A 14,366-nucleotide genomic window follows, 5' to 3' on the forward strand; every position below is an offset into this window, starting at 1 on the left:
TACACAAAAATGATCTTCGAAAATTAATAAAGAAAAATCAATATAAATAGAATTACTAAAGAGTAAGTATAAGCATAGGAAAAACTAAATACATTGAAGAGAACATAAGTTTCGACATCAACAACAATTGTTGTCAATCACTAACAAACATTGATGATAATTAAGAAAGGACGATTCTGACAATCTCGGTCGCAATGCAACAAAGAAATGAGATGAAAGTTTAAACATTATAGGACTAATGACAACAATGCAAAGTTTCCTAACATCAAAAGAATTAATAATAACAATAAAAATGCATTCGACAGCAAAATTCAACTCTCAACACTCGACCACAACATAATTATTTCATAGCTACCTCTTCCAAAACACACCCAGAGCGGTGATAAAAGCAACACCAATTCAAATAAACATGATAATGATCACGATACTTCATGCTTTCAATCCATACCCCTGCTCATCTTCCTCCCTGATTCTCTTTGGTGCAAATGATATAAAGTTTGAATATCTGATTTCATTCCACTCAAAACACGGATATGCTCATCAACAAAATCAGGATGGAAGCCATGTCTTCTATCAAACCTTGCATGAATAAAAGTAACAAAAATAATGGTTTTCATAATAGAATACATTTCTCTGATGTAATAATTACCATACTTGTTCTCCATATCTATGAATCATTGACAAAAACATACAATTAAAATTAGTACATTGAAAGAAAACAAATTAACATAAATAAAACTATTCATTTATGATTTTTCTTATTTCATATTCAAACATAAATATAAAAGGATAAAAAATGAGAGAAAAAAAATGCAAACAACTAAAATTCAAGAAATCAAACAACAATTGCTTTGAAATAGTCAATTTACTTAAAAAAGAATTCATAAATAGTAAATTGTATTGAAGATAAATACCCCAAAAATGATATTGACTTTAATCGCTCCTCCTATTTCTTTCTAAGTGTAACATATGCACTATCTTTCATTTTTGCATAACGTTGAAAAGAATAAGACAGTGAAATACGCAACCCGTTTATTGATTTCACTCTCGATATAACTGTAAATGTTAGACCCTACCTTTCTCTGTCTCCAATATCTACAGTGGCTCGTTGCAAAGTCATCCCCTGTGATTTGTGTATTGTCAATGCCCATGCCATTTTCAAAGGCATTTTCCTCATATTCCCCCTAAGAACAGGCGGAATGGGTACAATAATTGGAAAATCCTTATCAAATGGAACACCACAATACTTTTCAAACATAACTGTAACAAATTGTGGAAGTTGTGGTGTCTTTGAACCAGGCGCAAAGAAAATATTTTCAATATATCCAAGTGCACCATTAACGAGACCAACTTCAACCCACAAATTACACGTTAACATCACGTGCTCTCCACAACATAACAATACTTCACGCTCCAATATATCATCATCACTATCACTTATTTCTATTCTTCTACTACTTTTTGCAAGACATCTCACAATAGGAGAGCTTAATGCTTTAAGCATTTTTCAATTATGAAACTGACGAGATTATTCGTTGCAAATAAGTGAATAGAAGAATCAAACAAAATACTTTGTTTTCGATCCAAGAAACTATCAACATGTGTCATAAGAAAATACCAATCAGTAAGAGAAGGCTCTGCATTTCTAATATTCATTAAAAGATTGTGAAAAGATGCTTGTCTTGGATCATCTCCTTGCTGCCTATAAATTTTGTCCAGAGCCACTACAATGTTGAAGCTTTCCCACAAAATTTTCCTAGTTGTTCTACTTGCATACAAGGGTTTATCCTTAAAAAGAGGAAATTGGGAAAGGTCACCCACAAGAATGATGGACCTACCACCAAAAGGACAATCCTTATTTTCAGGAAAGGCTTCTCGCAAATGAGTATCTATTTGTATGAAAGCCTTGGACCTATAAAGCTCATCTCATTAATCAATATATATCAAACATGTATCATTTCCTCTTGGAACACTGCCAAAGCTTGCCCACAGAGTGGCTTCATATCTTTTATAGTAACTTTTAAAGCAGAATGTATTGTTTTCCCATGTATGTTAAAAACAACAATACCAGTTGGAGCAAACAATAACAATGGACTTTTTCCATTCGTTGTTGCACTAGAAAGAGCATGATAAATACACCCAATGAGAGAAGACTTCCTTGTTAAAGCACCATCATTTTCACCATTAGCAAAGTGTTGAAAATAAATATATATATGACAGTAACCCTTATCCTGCATTGCTTGGAATTGAATAGGAATTTGACAATATGGCAATAATAATCTGAAGAAGAGATAGATGATTTTTGAAGGAAACAATATGAGAGTAATTGTTCCCTTGGATCCATCAGAAGGAGTAAGATATGCAGAACCAGTCAAAGAAGAATACTATGCAGCTGACATAGACAATATCTATCAAATGATAGCAAAGGAATAGGATTGTGTTAACCCTACTTTATAGGGCAAGTTGAGTTGGGAGCATGATAGTTCTTGTACCTCAAACTCAAAAGAAGAGTTGGAGAACTAGTATAATAGGTTGCATGAAGTATCCACAAGGCGATGTGCAATAATTACTATATCAATTCGTTGTATGATATCTAAGGTATGTAACCTGCCTTCTTGTGATGGCTTAGGTGATGTAAATAATTTTCTTAATGATTATGAAGAAAAAGTTTAAGAAAATCAAAGGTTTCCAACCTTAAATATAGCCTTGAAAGCTACCCGTGCTAGATGGTGGAATGTGTTGTGGGGAAAAGTATCCGATGCGGATGACACTAACCCTTTCTAAAGGTGACAGACTTTAGCAACAACTGAATGACAAAGTTTTCATGTTCATCTTTATGAAAGCACAGAGAGAATAGAAAGAGGATCAACCAACCTGGTGTCTTGCGCTTAGTCGATCCTTGTCCTTCTCGCTTTGTATCCCGTTCCCAGCTCTTTACTCTCCAAGCCGATCCAGCTACACACAGAATCTGCACAACAAAAGGGAGCAAACTACGAGATACAAGCAATAATAATTGAAGCATGGATTAGGTTGCATCAAATATACATGTAAACACAAAAGCATCTATGTAAAACAAGTATATAGAAGAACATGCAAACTTTATTGATAGAAAGTAACAGGGTTCCAGAGGAAGTTACAACCAATGATGTTGGCCCCAATCCAGCAGCACCTCCTCGGCAGCAAGAACTCTCTTCTTCACCTCTAGTAAAACAATCACCCAATAATCCTGGCAGTATACCAACAGCACCTTTGCTTATACCAAAATTCCAGCCTCCTTAGACCTCATAGAAGAGCTCTATATATAGGAGAGAAGAAGAGAGGATGAGTCAGCTTGAGGCTGGCATAGAGCTGACTAGTGTCCTCTCCCTCTTCAGTTAATCTTCAGTTCTTGAGTCCACTTGGAGATCCTTGCTTACACATGGTGATCAAGTACCTCTTACTCATCACAAGGCGAATCTGATGAACCAAGTGTCAGTTTGGAAGCTTCCTGGGCAGTTGACACCTTGCAGGATGACTGTGCCACTTGGCCAATCTCGCCCAGCGCAGGTAGCCTTCATTACTTTTGACTTCCAGCGCAGGTACAGAGTGGGACAGTTGCATTCCAGCGCAGAAGCTCAGTTAAGCAGCTGACATGATCCAAAATAAGCCTGTTTTGAAGTGTTTTCAGGTGGAGAACTGATTGGAAGTGCTGTTGTTTGATGACCTTGTTCTTTTAGGGGTAAGAACAACATGTTTAGGGACTGAGGATCCCTGTAATTATTGACATTCCATGCTCCATGATGCGAGGCACAAAAATGTCTATAACAGTTGCCCCCTAAAGTATGAGGCCGTTTATCGGGTGAAATGCTTTATCTAGAGGATCCGAAGTTCATTCCAGTACTGAGGAGAGTGCCCTGTAATACAATACAATACAATACATTATTTTTCATTCATCATTATTCTCATGATCTAGCTGAGGCGGGCATTCCCATGCTCAGCTTTTTATAAATACATTTTGGTACATATGACAGACGATCGTCTGAAGATAGACTGATAATTTTCTGCTGAAATTATCATCCTTTGAGTAGGATGATCATCTGCTGCAATGATGTACATGGCAAATGCTTCTATATTTCCTGAATATATATCGCAGCCCGGATGGATGAAACTAGATCCGGGGTCTTCAAACTCGTTCGATCTTCACTCTAAGTACAAGTCGATCCATGTGAGAATTGCGCTGAAGTCGAACATGGAAAGACATCGCTTGATTACCGGTCAATAATGTAAACCGTTAACAAGCACGAGAGGAATCACCAATAATGACGATGACCCTCAAGGTACTGCAGTACAATTCACGTGGCGTGAATAAAGGACTTGGCGTCGAACGCCACGCAAAATCTTCTGGTCGAAGGTCATTGATGTATACCTGTCGTCGGAAGTGAGAAACTTGCCATTGAGGCATGCAAGCTTCAAAGTACTGATGGGGGTGTTCCTAGATCAACTTCTTGGATAATGAGCTGAAGTCGACAAGAAGCGATCCGTCAAAGGAGGGCCTTAATAAATCCCACATCAATGACATGGAACGGAGCTAATGACTTTAGTGGAGGTGAAAACAAACTGTGATATATGATTCAGGGTGGCGATCATGAAATGGATGAAGGATAATGTATGGCAGTGGATGGGACACGGTTGACACTTTCAGAATGACCCCTCTTGAACATATAACGACACTGATGCGATGGATCGGTAGCATTACCCCAAATGGATGGTGTGGCGAGGACCATGGTGATGAGACCGGTGAATGAAACAACCCAACCCGATGTGGTACGGACGAAAAGTGTCATGTTCAAGAGTGACTTGCTACCTTTAAACTTTGATGTTCTCCCAATTTTTCCCCAGTCATTTCTGACCAGTACCTCTTTATTTTTGTCAAGCTTGAGGAGGATAACATATGCTTGTTCTATAACCTGCCCTTCGGGCAAGCCCATCGCTAAGATTTAACGAGCCTAGCGATAGGGAAACTCGTTCTCGTCTAAAGACAAGTTTGTCGCTACTTAATCATTTTAACGAGTCTAACGACAAAGAAAACTCGGTCCTTTTCATTTTTAGAGAGTCTGAAAAGGTACAGAAAGTCAACTCCGTAATTCCTTTTTCGTCATCTAATCCCTTAAGTCCGAAAAAGTATAAAACAATACAGAAGGGATGAATTTTCGATTGCTTTAACGAGCCGAACAAAACAAGCGCTCGATCTTTTTGTGCAATAATCCCTTAGGTCCAAAAAGATTAAAATCTAGAGGAGGGATAGTGTTCCGGTCGTTTAACGAGCTGGAAGGCCAAAACTCGGCAAACTTTTCATATTTTACGAGTCAGTGAAAAGAGCTCAAAGAAGACTCGTCTTTTGAGGAACGAGTGATAAACAGGGATAGCAGCAGATTCCAGGTACAGGTTGGAATTTTCCAATCACAGCAGTGTCACAAGGATGGCTAAGTGAAATCACTCTTCGCAGATGTTCTTCAAAATGGGTAAACACACAAATGGAAGTGAATGATCGGCCAAATGAAAAGTGGAGGTGACGGTGTACAAACACGACCAAGGCTTTTATGGCTGATGAATTTACGATCTCAAAAGGTTATTTACCGGTACTGGGTTCATTTTTTAAAGAGCTTGAATGCGCCAAAACACTGCTCAAAAGCTTATGTTTATTTTTTAACGAGCATGAACTATGACGCTAAAACTGCTCGGATCTTTTGCATGCCCCCAGCATCATAATAATGCATGTCAAAGGAGGGTGCCCCCCAAGCTTCATTGTATTCAACTTGGTGATTGGAATGAAGGTTTACCTTTGAATTTGGCAGGAATCACACAAGAAGAATATAGGAGGTTGGCAGGAATGTTAAATATTGATGGGGATAAGGTTTGGACAGATCGATACAGAGATGGAGATAAAATATGACGTTGAAACTAATCCTAGGAAGCATATCCAATTATGCACTATAGCATGGAAGGAGATTCCACAACAAGAATGGGTATATCGATTCATTCATACATTAGAGACAATCCCTAAGAACTGGTACATAGAAACAAATAGTAAAATGGGCAACATGGTTGATGGCTTCATTTTAACATTCAGAATTGAGGACAATTTCCCATACATAGATTTGGCCCTTTAGACAGTCAATAAAATGATCTTTGAGAATGTAACCCCACTAACATGGAAGCAACTTGATTGGGTTGCGTAGATAGAAAATGCACTAGAGTGTTTTAACCTCACTACAAATGAAGAAGAAGATCCTCGCAACATCGACATAGCAGAGTCAGAAGCTACCGCGAAGTAACTAGACTTGAGTTAGAGATACCATACATAACGAAGCCCTTGAAGAACAAGAAGGTGAATATAGGATCATAAAAGGAACCCAATTTTGCAACAATAGGAGGCTACTGGGATGAAGAGATAGTCAAAAAAGTTACAGAGTTACTTCATGAATATCAAGAACTACTTCCCACCAAGTTTTCAGAGATGAAGAGTATAATAGGAGATCTAGGAGTCATGAAGATTCCCCTTAAGCTTGATGCGAATCCGGTCAAACAAAGACCTTACAGGCTGAACCCGAAGTATAAGGAGAAAGTGAAAGTAGAGCTTAATAAGATGATAACAACAAGAATTATTGAACTAGTAGAAGAATCAGAATGGGTGAGTCCTATGGTTGTGCAAGAGAAGAAGACTCAAGGAGAAATTAGGATCTGTGTTGATCTAAGAAAATTAAATGATGCATGTATACATGATCCCTTCCCTACTCCTTTCATAGATTAAGTGCTAGACAATGTAGGAGGTCAGGAAGCTTACTCATTTATAGATGGATTCTCAGGTTATCATAAAATCAGGATTACACCTTAAGATTGGCATAAGACCACATTTTCTATAGAATGGAGCTCACATCAATACACAATAATGCCTTTTGGATTAAAAAATTCCCCTGCTATATTTTCTAGGGTGGTGGTTGCAGCTTGTAAGGAATACATCCACAAGTTTTAAGAGGTATATTTTGATGATTGGATAGTATTTGGATTATTGAGCAAACATGTTGGCAAGTATAAGACTTATGCTCGACACATCTAGACAACATCAGATCTCTTTGAATCTAAATAAGGGCATATTTTGTGTACCTTTCGGCATATTGTAGGGACATATTGTCTGTAAGCAAGGATTAATGGTGGACCCTGCTAAGATTGTTATCATTATGAACTTGCCTCCACCTAAGATAGTAAGACAGCTTCACACTACGTTGGGACATACTGGGTATTACAGGAAGTTCATCAAGGGGTATGCTCAGATCACTGCGCCTATGGAGAAATTGTTGAAGAAGGATGTAACTTTTCAGTGGAATGAAGAATGTCATAAGAGCTTCGACATATTGAAAGAAAAAATGGTAGCTACACCTATACTAGTGTTCCCTGATTGGAATAAGGAATGCCATGTCCATGTGGATGCCTCTTGTATATCCTTGGGAGTGGTACTGACACAACCTGGTGCAGGAGAAATTGATCATCCTATAACTTTTGCAAGTAGAAAGTTATCTAAAGCAGAAAAGAATTACACCACTTTAAAAAGGGAAGGACTCACCATGGTGTATGGTTTGTAGAAGTTTAGAAAATATTTGTTGGGGTCACATTTTAAAATGTTTACAGATCATTATGCATTGAAGTCTTTGGTTAATAAGCCCGTCTTAGGAGGAAATATTTGCAGATGGTTATTGTTATTCCAGGAATACGACTTTGAGATCATTGTTAATCCAAGGAGACTGAGTGTAGGACCTAACCATCTCTTAAAACTGGAAATAGGAGATGAACTAACCAACATAGAGGATAATCTCCTTGATGCACATTTATTTGTAATCAGAGTTGAAGATGACCATTTCACAGATATCATTCAATTTTTAACCATAGGAATGGCTCCTTCAAAGTATAATATGCATCAAAAGAAAGAATTACTAGTTAAGGTAGATGACTTTTCATTAATAGGAGGACATTTATATAAGATGGGACCATATGAGATATTGCATAGATATGTTCCTGAACATGAAATACAAATGATTCTAGTAGAGGCTCATGGGGGTGCAACTAGTGGACACTATGTAGGAAAAGCTACTGCGTAGAATATTTTGAGAGTAGGATTGTGGTAGCCTACACTACATAAATATGCGAAGGAGTACCGTTGAGCATGTGATGTGTGTCAAAGAACATGGAAGCCTTCCAGAAGAGATGAGATGCCATTGGTACCAAAATTTACATTACAGGCCTTTGATAAGTGGGCCATTGATTTTGTTGGAGTCATCAACCCACCTGGAAAGAGGACTGGTGTAAGGTACATAATTACAGCGACTGATTACTTGACAACATGGGCCGAAGCACAACCAGTAAGCGACCACAGTGCAGCGACTTCCGCAAAGTTTATTTTTGAGTACATTTTGTCTATATTTGGATGTCCGAATATTTTGATGAGTGACTAAGGTTCACAGTTCCTAAATAAGAATATTGAAGAATTGACTTAGGAGTTCCAAGTTTATCACCATAAGAGTACCCCTTATCATCCTTAGGCCAAAGGAACAATAGAATAATTTAATAGGATTCTAGTGAATGCACTTACTAAGGTATACAATGTGAATAGAAATGTCTGGACCTTAGAATTCCAACAGTATTATGGGCTTATAGGACCACATTGTTACAGGGAAAAGTGTCTATTTAGAACTGCTCTATCCCACTAAGGTGTGACAGCTGCCTTAGAAACAAACAGAGAAAAACTACTTTTGTATTTCCTTTATGAACTATAGATAGAGAGGAATAGAAAGAACCAACCTGTGTCTTGCGCTAATCCTTTGATCCAATGCCTCTCTTCTTTGATAGTCTCCAGCTATCTGCTTCCTTACTTGCCCAGCTTCACAAAGTACTTGTAAGATCACAGAAGAAGAACACTATACAAAGACATGGATCTATATTCATAAACAACTTAGGATCAGATTTAAGTTAACCATACAAATGTAACAAGCATCAATGATACAAAAGCATGGAGGAAAACTCAAATAGCTTTTATTGATAAACAAGAAAAGATCCAGGAGGAGTTACAACCAGTGGTTCCTGACCCAGCATCAACCTCCCAGCAAAGAAGCCCCTCTTCACCTCAAACAAAGCATAGACCACCCAACAATATGATGTTTGTCTAAAAAAACCAACAACAATTCTTTACAGTATGCAAAATTCCAGCCTCTGGATCTCTGGGATGAGGGATCCATATATAGATATCTGTAAGGAGGATGAGTCAGCTTGTGATTTGATTAGTGTCTTCTCTCTGTCAGTTCTTGCTTCCACTTGGAGACTGAAGGCCTCTTACTCATCCTTGGTCGAATTCAGTGAGGCAAGTGTCACATGAGAAGATTCTGGAAGCTTCCATTGTCTCTCCACCTCGCGGAATGACACTGCCATTTATCATTTCTCACCCATCGCATCCCACAGAAGGGACTTTTGAAATGCAATGCACCCTCACAGTGTATTTAGGTGCAATGCAACGCACCTAGCCAGTGGAGCAGCTGAAATGATCCTGTTTTGACTTATTCTGAGCAGTTTTTGGTGGAGAACTTCTGGGAGAAGCTGTAATCTGTTGACCTTGTTCCTTTAGGGGTTAGAACAACACTTTTAGGGACTTAGGAGCCCTTGGTTTATGGAAATTTCATGCTTGGAGTTGTAAGGCACAAAAATGTTTATAACAGTTGCCCCCTAAAGTATGAGGCCGTTAACCTTTTGGTGTCGGGTGAAATGCTTTATTATGAGGATCCGAAGTTCTTTCAATGCTGGGAGGAGACCTGTAATAAGATACAATACATTATCTTCATACTGTTTTCATGATCTAGCTGAGGCGGGCATTCCCATGCTCAGCTTTATAAATTCATTTTCATGTACATAGGACAGACAATCGTCTGAGTGTAGACTGATGATTCTGGTAGAGCCATCATCCTTTTGAGTGGATGATTATCTGTGCAGCAATGATGTACATTTAATGTCTTTATTTTCCTGAATATATATCGCAGCCCGAATGGATGAAACTAGATCCGGGGTCTTCAATCTCGTCTGATCTTCACTCGAAGTACAAGTCGATCCATGTGAGAAATGTTCTGAAGTCGAACATGGAAAGACATCGCTTGATTACCAGTCAATGATGTAAACTGTTAACAAGCGCGAGAGGAATCACCGATAATGATAATGATCCTCAAGGTACTACAGTACAATTCACGTGGTGTGAATAAAGGAATTGGTGTTGAACACCACGCAAAATCTTTCGGTCAAAGGCCATTGATGTAAACCTGTCGCCGGAAGTGAGAAACTTGCCATTGAGGCATGCAAGCTTCAAAGTATTGAATGGGGTGTTCCTAGATCAACTTCTTGGATAATGAGCTGATGTCGACAAGAAGTGATCCGTCACAGAAGGGCCTTAATGAATCCCACATCAATGACACGGAACAGAGCAAATGATTTTAATGGAGGTGAAAACGATCTGGTGATATAAGGTTCAGGGTGGCGGTCATGAAAGAATGGAGTATAATGTATGGTAGTGGGTGAGACACAGGTGACTTCTCTGGATGACTTCTCTTGAACATATCGGTGACACTGATGTGATGGATTGGTAGCATTAACCCCAAATGTGGATGGTATGGCGTGACCATGGTGATGTGACTGGTGAATGAAACAACCCAACCCGACTCGAACACAGAGTGGAAGTGTCATGTTCAAGAGCGACTTGCTACCAATAAAGTTTCTTTGAGTTTTCTTCCCAATTTTCCCCAGTCATTGCTGACCAGTACCTATTTATTTTTGTCAAGCTTGAGGAGGATAACATATGCTTGTTCTATAGTTTGCCCTTCGGGCAAACCCATCGCTATGTTTTAACGAGCCTAGCGATAGTGAAACTCGTTCTCGTCTAAAGACAAGTTTGTCGCTATTAATCTTTTTAACGAGTTTAATGACAAAGATAACTCGGTCCTTTTCAATTTTAGAGAGTCTGAAAAGGAACGTAAAGGAAACTCCAAAATTCCTTTTTCGTCATCTAATCCCTTAAGTCCGAAAAAGTATAAAACAATACAGAAGGGATGAATTTTCGATACTTTTAACGAGCCGAATAAAACAAGCACTCAATCTTTTTGTGTAATAATCCCTCAGGTCCAAAAAGATTAAAATCTAGAGGAGGGATAGCACTTCCTGTCCCTTTAACGAGCTGGAAGGCCAAGGACTCGGCAATCTTTTCATATTTTACGAGTCAATTGAAAAGAGCTTAAAGGAGACTCGTCTTTTGAGGAACAAGTGATAACATGGGTAGCAGCTGATTCCAGGTAAGGTTTGGAATTTTCCAATCACGACAGTGTCACAAGGATGGCTAGTGAGATCACTCTTCGCAGTTGTTCCTCAAAATGGGTAAACAATCAAATGGAGGTGAATGATCTGCCAATGAAAAAGTGGAGGTGACGGTGCAAACACGACCAAGGCTTTAATGGCTGAAGTACTACATTCACGATGGTTATTTACCGGGGAATAGCTCATTTTTTAACGAGCTTAAACGCGGGTAGAAACATTTTCTCATGTCTTATGTTTATTTTTTAACGAGCTTGAACTATGTGCTAAAACTGCTCGATTAATCCAGTCGTATGATAAGAATGTCTCATATAAAAACGGAAACTTTTAGAGTTTTGCCCCACATCCTTTCTTTATGCAAGTTAGGAGACGACCAATCCTACGAGTTTAAAGGGTTAGAGGTCCTATAAATTTAAAAAATAAATAGTCGCTCTTCGCTCGCACTCCAAAAGGTTTGCATGCCCCCAGGTATAAAACAGAGTTTCAAGGTTACCCCTTCTTCAGTCTGTTAAAGCATTTGTTTTACCGAGAGAGGCCTACCTCTTACAGGTTACCCAAAGATTGTTCTATTCGCAGCGCAAACAAAACACTTCTTCGACGATGTCTACCGAAATAAACAAAGGTGAGCGGATGGTATGGCGTGACCGTCCCTAACATAACTTTAACAAGAGGATCTTGTTCCAGTCCAACTCCCCCTTCCAACCACGGACGGGAGTACGGAGGTCATATTCTCTCGCGGAAACCTACCTTATACCCGAAGTTTTCCTGCCGAAGCAGACCAGGATGCATGCCCCCTGGGTTTCAGTCATGTCCCCCCGAATCACTCATACTCATCGGGTGGACGGACTGGAGATTGAGACATTTCTTGCATGAAAAGACCATTCAGGGATGGTATATGACTATTTGCTATGCGTGATCTGGGAAATGAAAGCTGGTCTACGAGCTTGACCACTCTTCCTTCGTGCGGAAAACACATTACTCTAAAGAGTGAGGAGACAATTGCTCCTATGCAATAAATATAGTCTCGTCCAAGGAGTAGATTCTAATCCAGGGGTCCTTGAACTACCATCACGTTCATGTGAACAGTTTTCCCTCTCAATGTTATGGGCACATTGGGAAGGATCCCTAACGGTCGACTGGTTCCTTTGTCAAAGCCTGTCAGATTTATCATCTCAGGCAGAAGCAATGGCGAACCAAGCGCTTTCCAAGCAGTCGAGGAAAGGATACTCACAGAAGCCCCCTCATCTATGATGGTACCAGCCATAACCATTCTATATATTTGAACAATAATTTGGAATGGTATACTAGCTGGTAAACGGGGTCTGCCTAGCTGATTCCAGTCGAAGGAGACAACTAGGTTGCTTGGAGGTGGGACCGAATAGACGGCCGGGTACGACTCTGAAGAACTTCCTTCCTGCGGTAAAGGAACAGGTAAATTGCCCCCATGTTCGTTGGAGTCTGTGTTTATGAAGATAATTTTGACGGTGTCATCCTTGTTCTCTTCAGTGAGTGTATCATCTGAAGATGAAACCTCTGAAGGCAAGACTGGGTCAACTGCCGCCTCGACCTTTTGACTTTCGTCTGGTATGGATTCAGATGGTTTATCTTCAATGATAGGTGTTTCAGCCGACCACCTGAGCGGGCCAGCCGAGTTTTCAACTGGTGACGGACTCGGCAAGAGTTTTTTGTATCCAGGAGGAAGTCGTGACGGTGAAATCGGACGATCGTCCAAAACTCTTTTAGCCTTGTCTAAGAAGGGACAACAGTGGATGACATGATCGCCTTCGCATAGTTTACAAGGAAATCTATATTTTCCTTTTTGTCCTGGGGCTTCACTTTCATTAGTTGACGGTGTGTTCTCAACATGATCATCAGAGGTTGACGACACCGGGTTGTGCAAACGGGGAGACCAGTCCCTTAAGATCCGAGGGATGCAAGGACAATCTCTGTGATAGTGGTCTCCCTTGCAAATGACACATGGCGATTTAGGCCTGGTCGGTGCAGTGTGTGGATTTTCATTAGACGACACTCGTTTTCCCCCATTCGCTTTTGGCTCCTTCTTCTTCTTCTCTTTCTTCTTCTTTTCCTTATTCTCCTTAGGTAGTTGACTTTTGGCTTTAGCAGCCCCATCAAGCGAAGAGGAAGGAGGAGAGGAAGAATTAGAGGAAGTAGAAGGTTGGTGGGTAACTCTGGACTCGTCTAATTGCTGATTCAATTGTTCAGGAATAGTGGTGTTCTGAATGACAGAGGTTGAGAAGAGCCATACAGGCAAACCAATTGTTAGTCCTGGAAGCGACAATGTGGCCATATGGGGTGCACCAACATCTCCCCAAGAGGAGAAGGGACTAGGATTTCCTCCAAGGAGAATTCCTTGGTTGGTGGACTCCATTTTCTCAACCCAAGATCAACGTAGGAAAGGGGTAATGAATATTCCGTTTAAAATAAATTTTAGACGCTTTGACACAACTTGTTTTTTTATTTTTTAAGAGTCGAAAAAAAACAAAAGATGACTCTAGTCTCCTTCGATTTTTAATGAGCCTGAAGTGACAAGTGCTCAGATGGACCTTTTCCGTTAAGGAGTCTGAAAAGGAACGAAAGGGACTGCTTTGGAAGTCTAGGTAGAGGGAGTACCAAACCAATCGCAAAACTGCAGAATACGTTTTACAGTGCGGCAGTCAATCTTCCCGAATGCTGTGTTCAGTGCATTGCGATCGATAGGGCGGCAGACACGGCTTCCTATGGATAAAGGATTTAAGCCTATAGGGGTCTCCCAAAATATACTCGACGGTACGTGGGAGCACAAGTCCGTACTGGCACTTATCGTCTCAAAGTGGAGGAATCACCCAACCAACAGTGAGAACAACAGTTACCAAGCTTTACGACGCTGGAATACGTCTCTAGCCTAGACCTCTAAATGTTGTGCGTTAAGTTCCAAAGCGTTGTTAGATTCATTGAATTTATTTTAAGTTGATCTTGCTTATGAAGTTTGCCTT

At 39.8% G+C, this 14,366-nt stretch overlaps 1 protein-coding gene across 1 annotated transcript; it reads right to left on the reverse strand.

Annotated features, from left to right (window-relative positions):
• Positions 1-1,072: 1,072 nt before the first annotated feature.
• LOC149262610 (uncharacterized) lies at positions 1,073-1,504 on the reverse strand. The gene has a single exon (XM_089380888.1). It carries the CDS (start codon positions 1,502-1,504, stop codon positions 1,073-1,075), a length of 432 nt encoding a protein of 143 aa, XP_089237014.1.
• Between the last annotated feature and the right edge of the window lie 12,862 nt (positions 1,505-14,366).

This window comes from Pinus tabuliformis, chromosome 6 (genome assembly GCF_031772625.1).
Source record: "Pinus tabuliformis cultivar Carrire ecotype Pingquan chromosome 6, CPIR1, whole genome shotgun sequence".
Classification (NCBI taxonomy): Eukaryota; Viridiplantae; Streptophyta; class Pinopsida; order Pinales; family Pinaceae; genus Pinus; species Pinus tabuliformis.

Bases quoted from the DNA above. Each gene is read 5' to 3' on its own strand.
- LOC149262610 (XM_089380888.1), bottom strand. From the start codon at position 1,504: ATGCTTAAAGCATTAAGCTCTCCTATTGTGAGATGTCTTGCAAAAAGT.